This window comes from Xiphias gladius, chromosome 17, assembly GCF_016859285.1.
Source record: "Xiphias gladius isolate SHS-SW01 ecotype Sanya breed wild chromosome 17, ASM1685928v1, whole genome shotgun sequence".
Classification (NCBI taxonomy): domain Eukaryota; kingdom Metazoa; phylum Chordata; class Actinopteri; order Istiophoriformes; family Xiphiidae; genus Xiphias; species Xiphias gladius.
This window is the reverse complement of record NC_053416.1, coordinates 16,322,931-16,338,503: the sequence shown is the minus strand read 5'-3', so window position 1 is coordinate 16,338,503 and position 15,573 is coordinate 16,322,931. Positions and strand designations below refer to the sequence as shown.

Here is a 15,573-nt window from a genome sequence, read left to right as displayed (position 1 = left end):
ATAGTACACCTCTTCTATGGCTTGGAAGTAAATGACCCCTTTCATCTTGGTCTCATGTTTGTCTGCAGTGGAGAATGCAAACACAAGTTAAACAACTATTTATAGACTGACAACACTGTGATCAAAGCTTATTCTCTGCATCCTAAGTATCCTGGCACAGGCTAAAAATGACATCATGGTTGCAGTAACTTTTTCTTACATTTTAAACTTAACATTTTCAACAGAGAACTGAAAGATGAGGTACTCACCTGCATAGTAGGTGAGTGTCCTGCGATTCTGGTCAAAGACAAACCAGCGTTTCTTCCAGGTCTTTATTTTGCCACCCATTTTGACCAGGAAGCCTCGACAAGTTTTATCAGTGATGGCCAGATGGAAGCAGGCATCTGGGTTGTGTCCTGCTGCCTCAATGTGACCGTGAAGATCAAAGTCGTCTTTCCTTACAGGGAGGTAGCGTGTCAACAGCCGGGACTGTTGAAACAAGCAATGAAATTAGATTACAGATGTCAACATTGTACGCTGCTTTGTTCAAAAAGTATTTAATTGAAGCTCATGGTGAACAAAAAAATCAAATTGAAATTCTTCTTGTCGGTTTCTCTGAATACCTGTGATCTTTGTTTCTCCCTGAGCTTCACCTCTCTCTCTACAAGTTTCTGTCTCCTATTTGTCTCCTCCTGCAGTCGTTTTTCTAGTTCCTCCCTTCTTCGTCGTTCCTCCTCCAGAGCCTGTCTGCGCATCTCCATCTCACGCTCCTGCACATTCAACATAGAGTAAATTACATCCATCTATAAAAACGATCATCCATATATACGGTAAGTTTTGGTTAGATGTGACACAGTACCCGATGCTCGAGGAGTCTCTGCTTCTCAGCCTGGGCCTCCCGGAGTAAACGCTCCATCTCCTCAATCTTCGCCATATTGGAGGTACTAGCACTGATGGAAAATGGAAAACATGTTAACAAAAAAAAGATTTCTCTCATAAGGGACGGAGACTCCTGTATGTGGAACATGCAGTGTATCATAAGCTAAAACAAATATAATTGATAAAATCATTGTAATAAACGAAAAAAATAAAAACTAGGCCATGCAAATAACTAATTTGTAGAAATATCAAACATAAAATCAATATATAGATTTTAATTTCAGTTTTTATTTAAATTTGCCGGAAAAAGGGTGACTAACATCACTTCGAGTTCAAACTTCCCTAACAAACTTTTAAGCCCCCTTTTAAGTGCCAGCATTGCCATCGCCATGAACAGCATCACAAAGGCTGTGACTGGGCTGTAGATGTAAATGTCTGTGTGAGAAAGAGGAAGAACAGCTAGATATCATGTGGATATGTTTGTCTCTCATCGTACACGGAGCATTACAGCCTTTTCAAAAGCCAAAAAGATTTCCTCTTCCTGCTTGCCCTTCAGAACATCTCTCCTAAATGTCCTCTGCAGCCTTTATGCTATAAATTCATTTCTAGAAGTACAACTCTCACACATTTGCTCTGCCTAAACTTTTCAGAGTGACCTTTCATCTGTACATCATCGTGGTTTGTCTCTAACCTGGAGATGTTGTCTGGGGAGCAGGCGGAGAAGCTGGTCTCCAGGCTGTCAGAGCTGTCCACACTGATGGTATCTGAGGCCTGGCTGTTGTCCGGGTAAGAGAAGGAGTCCAGGAACACGTTGGGCTCAGAAACCATCCTGCTGCAAAAATCGCTTCTTCTCTGTCTGTCTTCATTCATGTGCGCATGGCTGTTGCCTGCTGACAGATGAAAATATTACAGCAATAAAGTGGAAATATCCTCAGCATGCATGAGCTAGTAAAAGTACCAAATCACAACATAAGAGCTGCATTCCTTAACTAGTTGGCCAAGCTGGATAGTATCTTGTAATCATAATTTTGTATAATCTGTTTGTTGCAACAGGGCCAAGTAACAGTGATCCATCAAGATAGACAGAGATAGAGGCATTTAATTTGAATCAACATGATGTAAAAGGTAAATAGTTCAACAGTGTGGGTTAGAAAAAGACAGAATTTTAGTCACTCTACTTTACAAAGCAGAGTAGTTTATCAAACTTCTCCCTAAATCTTAAGAAAAACTTTGTGATTACATACAAAAACCTGTATTGTTAAAATTGCTCCAATCAAATACTATAGTATTTAACAACATGCTTTTCTTGACTGATAAATTCTTATAAGTTTTAATCTCAAAACAGCTTCTCAAAAATAAAAAAAAAGTCTCATTGGATCCATCAAATGAAACATTTTGCATTGTTCATAAATTAAGGATTATAAGTACTGTCATTTTCAAATAAAGATTTTTTCATGCGTTTCTTGTTTTGGGCATGCTGTGCAAACAAGTAAACTGCATAGATCCGATACAGACAAGATGCGAGAGTCTGGTACTCTGACTCACTCTTGGGCAGGCGGCGGGTGTTCAGGTCCCGGGCAGAGAAGGTAAAACCTTGTGGGATGACGCTGCCACAGCTGGAGCTTTGGGACAGAGGCAGGTGAGCCTGAGGAGGAAACAGCAGCACACATGGTGGTGAGGGCCAGGCTTTACAACCTTCACACAACTACAAACTTCTCTCATTAGCAAAGTGCTTCATGAACTGGATGGGTGTTGCAAGACTAACTGAGAATTCCTGTTTGGGTGGATCATCCTCTAGGGACAAAAAGTTCAGATTTTTCTGGATGCAAATAATGAGGGCAATGAAATCCCCTCTTCTGAAGTCCCGGATCAGAACTTTTATTTCGAAACTGTTTTTCGAAACTTTCTCAATTTAGAAACGTTTTACTAAAATATTCAAAGATCCAGCTCTCAAAATCTGGGTTATTATTGCCGTAAGGCCTCAACCATAGTATTTTATTATGCTTTAAATAAGAGAATACTAATAGTTCTTTGAGATCGATGAAACACCTTTGGAAACATCCTGTATCAGATTTGAAACACCCTGTTCAGTCCTACTGCATCCGACCTTTAATGTGTGCTCAGATTACTTTTGGAGAAAAAAAAAAAAACCTTTGGAGGAAGCGTGCGTCCCAGGGATCTGCCGAAAGAGGTGGGGAGCTGCTGGCTCCTCTTATGAGGTAGGCTATCACTTGGATGGGAAGAGTTTTCTTTGCTGCTTCTTCTCCTTTCCTTCAGAGACTGCAAGTGCTGCAGTAATCACAGAAATCAAAGGAATCACAAAGGATAAAAATAACAGGATTTATCCTCAGAAACACTGAAACTTTGGTCATTCACTGTCAGGTACTTTGTTTAAAGACAGAGAAGCAGCCTGCTGGTGGAAATATTAAGTATTATTGTAACTGTAACTGACTCCTACCTCTTTGATGGCTACAGGGATGTTAGTGAAGGTTTGCCCCTCAGACAACTCTGCATACTTTCCTTCCAAAGACACCAGTTTTTCTCTCTCCTGCAAACATCCAGATTGGCTCTTCAAGTGAATAAAGTTAAATACTTATAATATCAGCATGCAAAGAAGTCTCTTACCTTCTGCAGCATGACAAGCAAATTGTTTTTCTCTCTCTGGAAATTCTCTCTTTCTTGCTGAGCCTGTAAGGTAATCTGTGAGGACTGTTTCTTCAGTGTCATGAGTCTTTCCTATGAGAAACAAGAGCACACCAAGTAAGAAGCAAATTAATGTTGTGACATTAGCAGATATTGCAGAGGTGTTTTATTTTGAAGCACCGGAAGAGTGACCAAGAGCAAATACCCATTTTGTGACAGGAAAATTTGTTTGGTGAGATTTTTGTTTTCCTAAAACTACATATTTTTTACACATTAATGTAATATCCTCACCCTGTTTATGCCCTCTCTTTTCGATTGAAAAGTCGATTAATTCTTTAGGCCTTTGGTACTGCATGCTTTGCATTCTTGGGATTGTTGTTTATTGTAATTTGTTCATGCTTTGCGCTGCAAATCTCACAATTTTGCAGCTTTATTTTCATGCACAACCCGTAGTAAGATTAATAACAACAAACCACTATGCAGTAATTGAAAAAATCCAGGAAAAAGAAAATTTTAAATGCTCACCACGAAAACTTTTTGACAGATTTACAGTGTGGGTAATTGTTTTTATTGTTTGTTCCTTGAGACAAATTGGTGTGACAATGCACATTATATAAACTTTGTTTTGACCTGCAGACTATTCCTGCTCCGTGCTCAAACTCAAACTACAATCCTATCACTGTAACATATTTATTTATCTGGTACAATATTAAAGCTGCAGTGCAGGACTTTTACATATACATGACTGATTTCACAGTATACTGGAGTTTTGAATCTGCTGTCTACGGGGACATTTCTGTGCTGTGCACTGGTAGCAATGCGTTTTACGTAAACCAGCAAGTTTGCCACAGCTGAAGAGGGGGAGCAGGGGAGGAAGGATTACAGTCTAAAAGAGAAAAAAGAAAGCGAACGACAGCGAGGACAAACACGGATTACTATTGGTTTGGCTTTTCCTCGATGGAGAGTACTGAAAGAAGAGAAGAGACTGAGGGCAGACACGGATGTCGCCTTGCTGCTCTTGGACAGGTTGCCGTTTGTAAAATATTTGGAGTAGTGTATGTAGCCATGACATTTACTCTACCAATTTTTCTGTATTCAATGCTGTTTATGTAACTACTCTCACTGCCAGAAGTGGGAGACAAAAGTTATGCACTGCAGGTTTAAACTTTAATATTCAAATTTTATTATCAAATAGTATAACTTGTAACAAACAACTACATACACCATTTACACATAAAATTCCGGGGGTTTTTTAAAGAAAAATTTTGTGCACTGAAAATGCACTGAATAGTCCATACTAATACTAATGATTTACTGTAGCTAAACTATAAAACAGCACACATTTCAGATCTTGAAAAAATTTTGTTTGGTTACTTTATTAAAGCTGTTTAGTTGCATTCTGTTGTAGTGCTCCAGAAATAGCCATAGTAGTATTTGTACTGTAGATACTTCTTGCTAATAATTTGACATTTTAAATAAATGACATTTTAGAGTGATGCCAGTGCCGGTATTAACTGCATTTGTTATACATGCACCACAAGCTACATGAACATTCACAAAACCTCACTTGCTGTACCTTGCGTGTGACAGTAAGACGCTGACACTCGGCGATCTCTCGCAGCAGCTCTTGGCTCTGATTCTCTTTTTCCTCGCCCTGATTAATTTCTCTCTCCATTTTCTGAAACTCCAAATCCTCCAAACTTTTTGTCTGCTCCTTAGCTTCCTGAGGAACACCACAGATACATACACACACAAGCGCACACACACACACACACACACCCACACACACACACACACACACACACACAGACACACACACAAAGTAAAAGTACATGAATAGATAAGAATACACTGTTTAAGAATTAGATCTAATCTGGGCACAAGGAAAGAAATAAAACTTTAATTCTGGGAATCCACTGATGTAAAATATTTTTGGTGTTTCAGTATTTAATGCTAATTCAAATTCAGGATTTAAGCATCTGACTGACCATCTGCTTCAGATGGCTATAAGACAGATGCTATTTTGGACAATGTAGTAAGTGTTACGCTAAATGTCTTTCCAAGTGATGTGAGGTTTCACGTAATTATTTATTTTATTTATTTATTTATTTATTTTTTACACATTGTAACTATTTGGGCCTCTTCCCAAATGCGGGACTAAGAAGGGATCCAGATCCACATTCTAGCCCTTTGTTTTCTGTCAGACATTTGGACAGTTTTATTTCAAATCTGTCCCTAGAATTTATTCATGGCTTGTAATTTTTGAGCATTTTAAAATGTTTTACCTGTGATTTCTCAGTGCGGCTCGTCTTCTCAATACTATGAATCTTCTCCTTGAGTTGGTCCAGAAGCTCCTTTTCCCTCTGCAGCTGGCCCATCTCTGACTCCTGTTCCCCTTCCAGCAGAGCACACTCCACCTCCATCTGCAGGAAACAGCAGCACGGAGTATAAAAACCTGCCTCTGGATTACTTTAGTTCAGTGCATTTCCTGCATTTCTGAAGGCTGCCTCCATCAGCAAATCCACAGCAAGTTTTTCCTGTCTTGAGCTTTGGTAAAAAACAAAAACAAAAAAAAACTACTGCACATTGCTCTTAAGTTATCAAGAACCCATCATTTTATCTGACACTAGGTTAGAACAAACACAGTCAGGCTGTTCAGGTGTCAGTTGTGTTTATATAGTGCACTGTGCCGCCTACCTCTCGGACAGACTCCTCCATCTGGTTGTCCAGGTCTTTGATCTTCTGCTCTAGCTCTTCTATGTTGTTCAGAACTTGAATCCTCTCTTCCTCTATATGTGTTACTTCTTGTTTCAGCTGCACACTCTCCAAGGCCTGTAGTCACATCAGGAATGCATGTAAATGCTTGGCTCTACAGGAGACTTCAAATTTTGTGATACACACATTGAACCAAGAATGCAAAAATCCCTATCGCAAGGTTTTTTGGCAGGAGCATCTTGTGGTGATTGTATGTTCAATAAAAAGTTACAGAAAGTTTTTATAACATGAAAAACTACTTGTGTCCTTATATGAAGTACTGCATGTTGTGAATATAATTTGCCAGGCAGTAAAATCAATTCTTGTTGAATTAGAGGACAGCAGTTGCTGTTCTAACTCAACCGAAGCTGGATCACTGACAACAGGATTCTTTTCTACATGATGTAATGGAAATCTCTCTCATTGCGCTCCAGCCACTGCCAGTCATGCCAAAGCACTCCCACGGTTTGCACCATCTACGAGCATCCTACCAACATTTAATTCATACTCATACATGGGTGCATCTAAGAGACTCTGTATTATTAGATATTCTTCCTTAAAGGAGCCTAGAGGATTTTTCAGAGACTCATGTGGCCAGCAGGTCTAGGATTTATAGTTTCTCAGATGGGTTGTGAGCTCGCTTTCTTCCTGTGCACACTGCTCTGAGGAATGCAAGAGATGGTAGGTACTTGGAACCTGTAAACCTCTGTCACAACTAACACACTGCAGAAATTATGGTCTCAACAAGGAAATCTAATTTCCACAAACTCTAGGTGTGTTTGAAAATTGTAACTTTCACATAACAAAGATTGGTTGGATACCTGTGTTGATGTTTTAACTACAGTTTCATTTTCACAAGGCCTTCCACCCATTTACCCTCAGTATTAAGTTCAAAACATCTGGGAAAACGCATATGTTTGCCATACATATACACTAACATTCTTCCACTCACACATACACACACACACACACACACCCGCGAACGGTTGTGCATGTGCACACACATACACATGCACACAATCATTCTCCATGGGATAAAGTCATTTCCTGTTCCCCCCTCCTTGAAGACCTTGAATAGTTGAGTGCTGAAAGAAATCTAGGACTTCTTCATTAAAACCAGACACACCATTACGTTGTTACTGCTGTAGAGGGGAAAAAAGATGCATTTTTACAGAGACAGTAACTCAGCGGCACTAGGACTGAGACAGTGGAGGAGGTGGCCTGGCTGGAAGCTGGAATCACAGTATTTAACATATTTTTTAGAATATTTATATTTTTAAAGGAAACATGTTCATTCATTTCTCTGTGTGTGTGGCAAGGCTTCCCACTGTAAAACATTCAAAAAAGTTAATGAGAGAAAAGATGAGGTCGAATTGTAGTAACATCAAAGCTGTGAGGAGGTCTTGTGAAACTCTGATTTCCCTGTTTATGTGTCTGAACAACCCACGTAAACAGGAAATGTACAAATTGCCAACTGCACACACTTAAGAGTACTTCAAGAAAGCCCAATGATTTTGGGGAATCTACCTCAATAAAGTGTTTAAGTGTTGGATAATACTTTCCACTTATCATCTAGACAAATTTAGTTCGAACCAAATGTAGGACAAAATGATCACTGAGTGTAGGATGATTGTGTTTTTCTGGCCCTTAACCCCTTTAAACCTGCCAGTTGTTCCTTCCTTCCCTTAGGGGAAAAAAATTCTGCTCCAAAATATAAAAGTTGTAAACATTATAGTCCCATTAAACATAATATAATATATATATATAGAATTTAAATTCTATAAAAAAATTCTATAAAAATTTAGAATTTAAAATTAACTTCTGTGGAAATGTGGAAAGGGAAATGCAAATTAACCTGGAGATGGAAGGAATTTACCATGGTATTACAACATGTAAACAAACAAAGTTAAACAAGCAATCAGAAGTCTGATAAACTGCATTCCACAGCAGAGATGTGACCCATTAAGTCTTCACCGCGGCTCGGTCCTCTCTTCACTTACTTTAATACTCATTTTGTAGCAGGAAGTAACCAAGAGAAGTCAAGGAAAGGAATGAATGAATAAAATAATTACTAGTAATGTGAAAGGGGCTGCTACAAAGACAAACCCAAAGACAATTAGCTTATTGCACAGTTTTTTTTATCTCCACATATTACAGCAGGAAAAGCACAGGTATAAATAATAAAATAAATATTAAGTGAATTTAATTTTGTTGCTTCATTTTCAGGGTCCTGTGAATGCTGGCTCACTGCCACCACTAGCTGTGTCCGAAATCCCTCCCTCATTCACTCACTCACTATTCCCTTAACAATACACTCACAGTAGTTTTCTCTATAGTGAGCAGTGAACAGTAATTTTTGCATCTATGAAACGCAGCACATAGCATTGTGAGATTTTAAGCAGAAAGTAGTGTAGACAAAACCTTTGTCACTCCATCGTGAGAATTTCTCAGGGTGCATTATAGTGAATCAATTTCACACAAGGTAAATATAGTGCACTTCATAGAAAATAGGGTGTGATTTTGGACACAGCCTCTGTCATGGCTTACTGGGACACCTGAATAGAACAGAGTGAGCTTTTAAGTTATCAGAAAATGACTGCGCTTTTCCTGTTGTGACAGCTCAAAATGTCTGCTGTGACAAAAGCACCTAGTTAAGTTAGCAACTAACTGCTAGCTAGTGCACGCAGTGGCGCGTTTAACAGCTAAACACACAGATATTTTTGTCAAAAGTTTGTTGGAGATGCAAACAGCGATAAAAAGCGGAGTGAATGTTGGACTTGCTTTCGTCAAGTGGCCAGAAAAATAAAGCCTCCAAATGAATGCTCATGTTGCTACCCATCTACCAGATAGCTAACTGTGCTAATACGTTAGCTAATGAATGTGTCAACACCGTGGTTTTGTTAGCTTGTCGTGGTGTTCTTCTATCTCCCCCCAAAAATTAATAGCCGTTCTAACCACTACTCTGTTATAAAATGTATAAGCCTATTTACAATATACAGATTGTAGTATACATAACTAGGCATTTTTTCAAGTACAGATACATAGTAGTATTTTTGGTCACCCACATCTTATTTTGCTGATTAGTATATCCCTATTTAGAGTTTAGTAGCTTATATAGTACAGACCACCTAAAAAGAAAACCTCATCTCTCCTGTAGTTAACATGGTCCATGGAGCAAGTTCAGTTTACAAATCATTTAATTAAAAATGAGCTGAAGTTGTTTTTTCCCCTTTTGTGTTTTATTATTTTAAAAAGCACTATGTGATTTGTGATTTTGATCTGTAATTCCTTTGTGTTTGAGAATTAGTGGTTCATGATTTTGGGCTACATAAATAAAATTTGCTTGACTTGTCTTTTCAATGACCTATTTCTAGCAAAATCCTTCCAGTAATTGAATTTTGCACATTTTTTCACTATTTGGCTGGGATTTAGTTTAATTTATAATTTGTCATTTTTCAATTTCACCCTCATGGTCTGATATTTTTGAGGATCTGTCAATAAGCATGAATTTGGTGAAACTTACCTTGACTCTGTGGTGGGTGGAGGGTGAGGGGGCGCTGCTGTTCAGGCTGATAGCTGGTGAGTGGGACCTGGCCTCTCTGTAGCCGCTCTGCTGACGCTGGCTAATCTGCTGCTCATCAGCGAGTTGGAAATCTCTGGCTTTGGCCCCAAAGCAGCCCTCTGGAGCAGTGCTGCTGGGAGAGTCCGAGAACACCGACTCATCGTCTGACACCTGCAGCTTCTCCAACTCCTTATTGATCTTCTGTAGGTCAGAAACAGCTGAACCCGCTGACTCTCTCTCTGCCTGACCCAACTCAGTGCACAGGTTCAAGATGGTCTCTAGACGCTGGCATTCCTACAAACAAGGGTTTCATCAAACAACGTGTTAATAAGCTGTTAAATTAGTATGAAAGTGGATAAACAAAAAAAACAAAAAAAAAAAAAAAAAGAAACACACCAATCTCTGCACTTTCTGCTCCCTGAGTCGCTCATCTCTCTGGTGCTGGTGATAGTCTCTCAGCTCCTCTTTGCCATTCAAAGAGGTGATGCTGCCAACCCTCTGTCCTGGACCCAACCCACCCTTCCCAAATGACAACCTCCTCTCTCCGAAGCCCAGATCTAAGCCCATCCCGTCGACCTCTACACCCAGAGAGCTTAGAGAGGCCAGACTAGCCCTTCTGGGAGTGCTTGGCATGCTGGCTGGTACTGTCACATCTGGTGGCTGCTCCAGGGAAGAGAGACTGCGCCGTGCCCCTGCTGAGCCCACTCCTCTCTGGGAACCCACTGAGTGGCGTGACGGAAGAGACAGAAGTGGGGGGTCTGTTGTGTTGTGCAGCCGTGGAAGAGAACGGCTGTGCATCCCCAGGGTGCTGAGGGAGCCAGTTGAGTATTTCCTCTGCCGTGAGTCTCCTCCAGCTTTGCCCTGAGAGTACAGCCTGCGGCCCATGCGAGGGCTGGACGGCACACTGGCTGCTCCACTTTTGACCCTGGGAGAACGAGGTAGGGGCTCCCCATAAGAGGAGAGCAGAGAACTTCCATCTGCTGCATTAGAGAGGAGCAGACTGTCTTGCGACTGGTGGCGAGAGTGGGAATGACGGAGCAAGCCGTTAGGGCTCAGCTGGCGTTCGCCCTGGCGGGGTGATGGAGGCACGCTGCTGCTGGTCATGTAGGAGAAATTTCTAGGGGCAGACGGAGGGCGATCGGCACTGCTGAGGATGGACAATGTCCTGGTGGATTGGGGTCCAACAGGTGAGGGCACGCTGAGGTACTTGCGGCTGCACTCAGCTGCCCTCAGGCTGGCCTCCAGGGCATTCTTCCTACGCTGCAGCGTCTCCATCAGTTCCTGTAGCTCTGCCTTAGAACGGGAGCCTCTCAGCAACGTCCCACCCACTGAGCCACTGCTGCTGTGCTCAATCTTCACACAGTCTGTAGAAAAGAGAAAGTTGACAGAGCATGACATCCTTTCTATTTTTGGACTATATACTCAGGTTTAATGTAACTTCTTTAATAAGCACCAGCGCAGCTAAGAGAAGTGCTATCACACATGTACATGTGCTGAGTAAGGGGGGGGGGCAGTGAAGAATGTACACTCATACAGTTCTGAGCCCAATACAAACACTGGCTCAATCAGTGGTTAAGCTTCTTCTAAAAATGGAAGAATGCTGGCAGACCAAGACAAGCCAGAATGCATCATAGTCTCGACTGCAAAAGAAAGCCTGAGGACACCCAAATATCTTAGCAAGCAATGCGAGGACCGTTCCCCGAGTCATTGGTTGCTGGATGCTGAATAAATATATAATTAGAGAGTTCATGTGGTATTACAGAATGCCCACCTCCTTTTTCATAAAAATTCCTTCACAAATTTGAGTTTTATAAATGAAATATGGACCTTCAAAATGACAAAGTTTGCTGGGTCAAATCAAACATTTTGATTATCAACTTAAAATCTAGACTGTCATTTAAAATTGTGACAATGAAGGAATAAAGCTGATATCTTCTTCTGTCTATACAAACAGCTCTAGTGTGACTGTGCTCTTCAGTTTGAGCTAAAATTCTCAGCACTTTTTTTATCATGATTGAAAACAAAGGTCAGAAGCCTGTTCCAAGAAGCAAATCTACTGAGTCACAATATCTCAATAACTTTGATGACTGGACCTACTGAAAAAAAAAAAGGCTGTTCTGGCTTCCAGTTTAAGTACAGTCATCCAGATAACTCAATAAGCCTACATCATGGAGCACTTAACTAATCCACACTTACGTGATGTTAGCCAGCTAAAATGATCTTGTTTATTGTCATTGTGCTGACTGTTCTTTGGACACAGCTTAAGGGAGATGTAATCAAATATTAGATGTGGACTGTATAATCTATAATTGTAGATTACCTTGAGATTCACTGCTGAATCACACAGATGATCAGTACCAAAGATCCATCTAAATATCACATCAATATAATATCAAGAAAAATCGTACTTGAATGTTGTCTTACCTGAGCCGTAGCCCAGTGTGGCGACTGCACTCCTCTGAGGAAGCATGCTGTTCATCCCACTGACCTCCTTCTCTGATTCACTCTGAGGATGCAGGATTCACCTGGGCCCTGTATGCTTTGTTCCCTAAGAAGACGAAAGGGGAGAGAATTAATATGAAACTCACAAACATGAACAGACCGCAAAAAAATAGCAACATCTTGTATTTTTTAATATTGTCACCAAGAGTTAAACCTCCTATAAAACAGATTTGTTCTAATTTTACCTATTGGAATACAAATAAATACTGTTCAACTTTCCTTCCTAAGACCCTGCATTAGTATTCCTGCAAAATCATACAGTAGCATCTTTCAATCTAGAAGCAGAAGCTATGAATGCATCACAGGAAGCTGAATCCATGCCTTGTGGTCCCTCAACTTATCCTTCAAAACTCAATACAACAATGCCTCAGTTCAAGCAGATATTTTAGATGTGCATATTTAAATGGAAAGAAAAAAAAACTTTCCTAAAGACTAAGTAGGAAAACAGATCCCGAGGAAAGTTTTTATGACCAGTCCTCGAAAGTATTCCCTCAGAGCCCCGGACTCATTGAGGCAGTAGCCAAAGTTATAGGTTCAGGCTGGCTAATCCTGGACTGGGCCTGCTTGAGGACCTGCGATGTCCTGCAGCTCATGCTAATTATTATTACTCCACTGACAAAAGGCTGATCACAATTTTAAACAACAATACTAAAAGGACTTTTTGACTGATTGACAGACAAAGTGAGCAATTTTAAGACTGATTTTAAACTAACTTTAGAGGACATTTTTTAAGTTTAACTGACTAAATGATGATCAATTAATCAAACAGATAATTAATAGAATGACTGATTAAAAAAATGTTGCTAGCATTCTTCAACAGCCAGTTTTTTAAATGAAGATGTTGAGCAGCGAACAGCAGAAAAAGAAAGTCTAACTCTCTCCTCTAGGAAAAAAAAAAGAAAGCTAAGAGAAATAAATACATCAAATAAAACTAAGAAATACCTCTTCAAGTCCCCACACTCAAGGTCGAAACTCAGAAAAATCCTATTAAGTGAGGGTATTATTGGTTCCAGTGATACAATAGAGGGATTTTAAAAGTCAGACGTTACAGTTTCCTGAATCTGCAGACAGTGCAGACGCACACACACACACACACACAGAGAAAGATGTCTGATCCAAGATTTTCTGGTCCTGCTGTCTGGAGTTAGGGCCTACAGGAAGTAGGGTATCCTTTTACACAGTCACACAATCAATCAGCATGAGTTCATTTTCCAGATCTCCTGAAGGAAGGGGGGGGGTTTCATGTGAGGAGCAAGAGTTTTTACTGATTACAGGCTGGAAGAGTAGTGTAGATCATAAGGGAGATGTAAACAGTTTGAGGAATGGCCACTGATAAGTTGGCTTTCGTCTAATGTGTGTTAACTCTGAGCAGACAAATATTTTTCACTTTGCATAAGGCTCAAACTGTCGTTGCCTTACAAGCCTCACTCATTCTCCAGACAAACCCAGTGTCTAGTTACTTGAAAAGAACAAATTCCGACAGGGAATTAGGAGAATCAATTGGGGTTGCACCTCACGATTATCTCTATCTCTATTACTTTCTCGATTAATCGTTTGGTCTGTAAAACGTCAGAAAATAGTGAAAGAGGCCTGTCCCATTTTCCCAATGCCAAAGGTGATGTCTTCAAAACGTCTTGTTTTGTCCAACCAATAATCCAAAACCCAACATATGAAAACACAGATAAGCAGCAAATATCACATTAGAGAAGGGGGTGAAATGACTTCAGCGTTTAATTGATCGATTAGTTACTAGTTATTTCAGCTCTAAAATTCCTTCACTCACATACATGTGTACACACACTGTACACACAAACACACGTGGGGTTGTAATCAACAGTTTGAAGACTTGCTGATAGCCACTGTTGGCTGTCATGCACCTTTTTTTTTTTTTTTTTTTTTTTTTTTAAATGCTCGTGTTTCCAGCAATGAGATAAACACCATCTGTGAAAAAATCACCACCTTTTAGCCTCCTCACAAAGCCACTGTGCCAGCTCCATATTCATTCTCTTCACTTTTTGCACATTTCTTGACACATTTACATTTCCCTGAGTTACAAAAGTCATTTTTTTCTCCTGGCATTTCTGTGATTGTTTGCTTATGTTATTTGTCAACATCATTGTATTTCATTCAGTAGATTGTGATAAGCAACGTAATTACCTCAACTTAGAAGCTGCTGTAAAGTCTGACATGGTGATGTGAGTTAAACGCAATGAATGAATGTCTTTTTTTTTGTCCCGAGCATCACTGCTAGTATCGACCAGGAAATTTAGGAACTGGCTGAAATCGACTTGAGCGTAAAAGTAAAGCGACTAACCTTAGTTTTCTGTCCCGGTCACATAGTTGTGCCGGATGTTTTTGGCGTGTGTCTTTTGTTGTTGTTGTTGAAGTTGAAGTCCGCTCCTTGTGGATGAAACTGCAGCGTAAAGTCTTACCACGACAAAGGATCAGGCAGGAGACCCCCACCCTGAGCCTCCCCACCCACCTCAACTCTCTGCTCAGTCTGTCCTCCTCCCCATTACAGAGAGAGAGAGAGCGAGTGTGTGTGTGTGTGTGTGTGTGTGTGTGTGTTTACTTTTCAGGATCAGGATCAGGAGCGGCTGCTGCCTCTCTCTGGTTAGGTAGAGAATTGCTGTTATATAAAGAAGCAAAAAGGAGCAAAAAGGCAAGAAGGACGAAATGAAGGAAGCATTATCACCCTATTAGCTTTATTTATAAGTGTTCATCAGCATGTTTAATCCCTTCCAGCTCAGGAGATTTGTTTTTCTTTTTCTAGGTGATCCTGACTTCTGACCTCTGACCTCGCAACAATCAATAAGCTACAGTATCCTGTTATCATTATACCATATTCCAGCACTGGGTTTGAGTGAACGACTGCAAATCTGTACTTGCCATGTGACTGTGCGAACAGATTTCTGGCTGTCTGATCAATTCTTTTACAGAAAAACTAGACTTTGCCCTGTTTTCACACAGAGGAGCCTTCCCACAATGTGTGTTTTCTATACAAGAAAAAGCCAGAGTAGGCATTAGTGCTCCAAGTTGTAGAAAAAAAGAAAAATATTGACTCCTAGATTGTTGTTTCAGCAGTATGTGGAGGCGGGAGGAGGCCCCATCCATCGCTGTGTTTGAAACAGAGCCAGTCTCACTCCCCCTCTTAACTGTGAAGGCAAAGAGTAAAAACCCCGAGTCAGAGACATTACCCACACTGCAACATGGAGCATATCTGATCATTGTTGGCTCTAGCTTTTTTTTTAAAA

At 40.4% G+C, this 15,573-nt stretch overlaps 1 protein-coding gene across 1 annotated transcript; it reads right to left on the bottom strand.

Annotated features, from left to right (window-relative positions):
* Window positions 1-3: 3 nt before the first annotated feature.
* On the bottom strand, window positions 4-14,787 carry phldb2a (pleckstrin homology-like domain, family B, member 2a; the record flags this gene model as incomplete). The annotated part of the gene is made up of 16 exons (XM_040151061.1): window positions 14,634-14,787; window positions 12,242-12,365; window positions 10,214-11,181; window positions 9,779-10,111; window positions 6,199-6,333; window positions 5,787-5,924; window positions 5,078-5,224; window positions 3,484-3,594; window positions 3,317-3,406; window positions 3,010-3,147; window positions 2,404-2,503; window positions 1,550-1,745; window positions 839-929; window positions 603-749; window positions 249-468; window positions 4-62 (listed from the first exon to the last, which is right to left on the bottom strand). Coding segments are annotated over exons 2-16 (2,928 nt in total), but the record flags the coding sequence as incomplete, so codon positions are not given.
* Window positions 14,788-15,573: the final 786 nt, after the last annotated feature.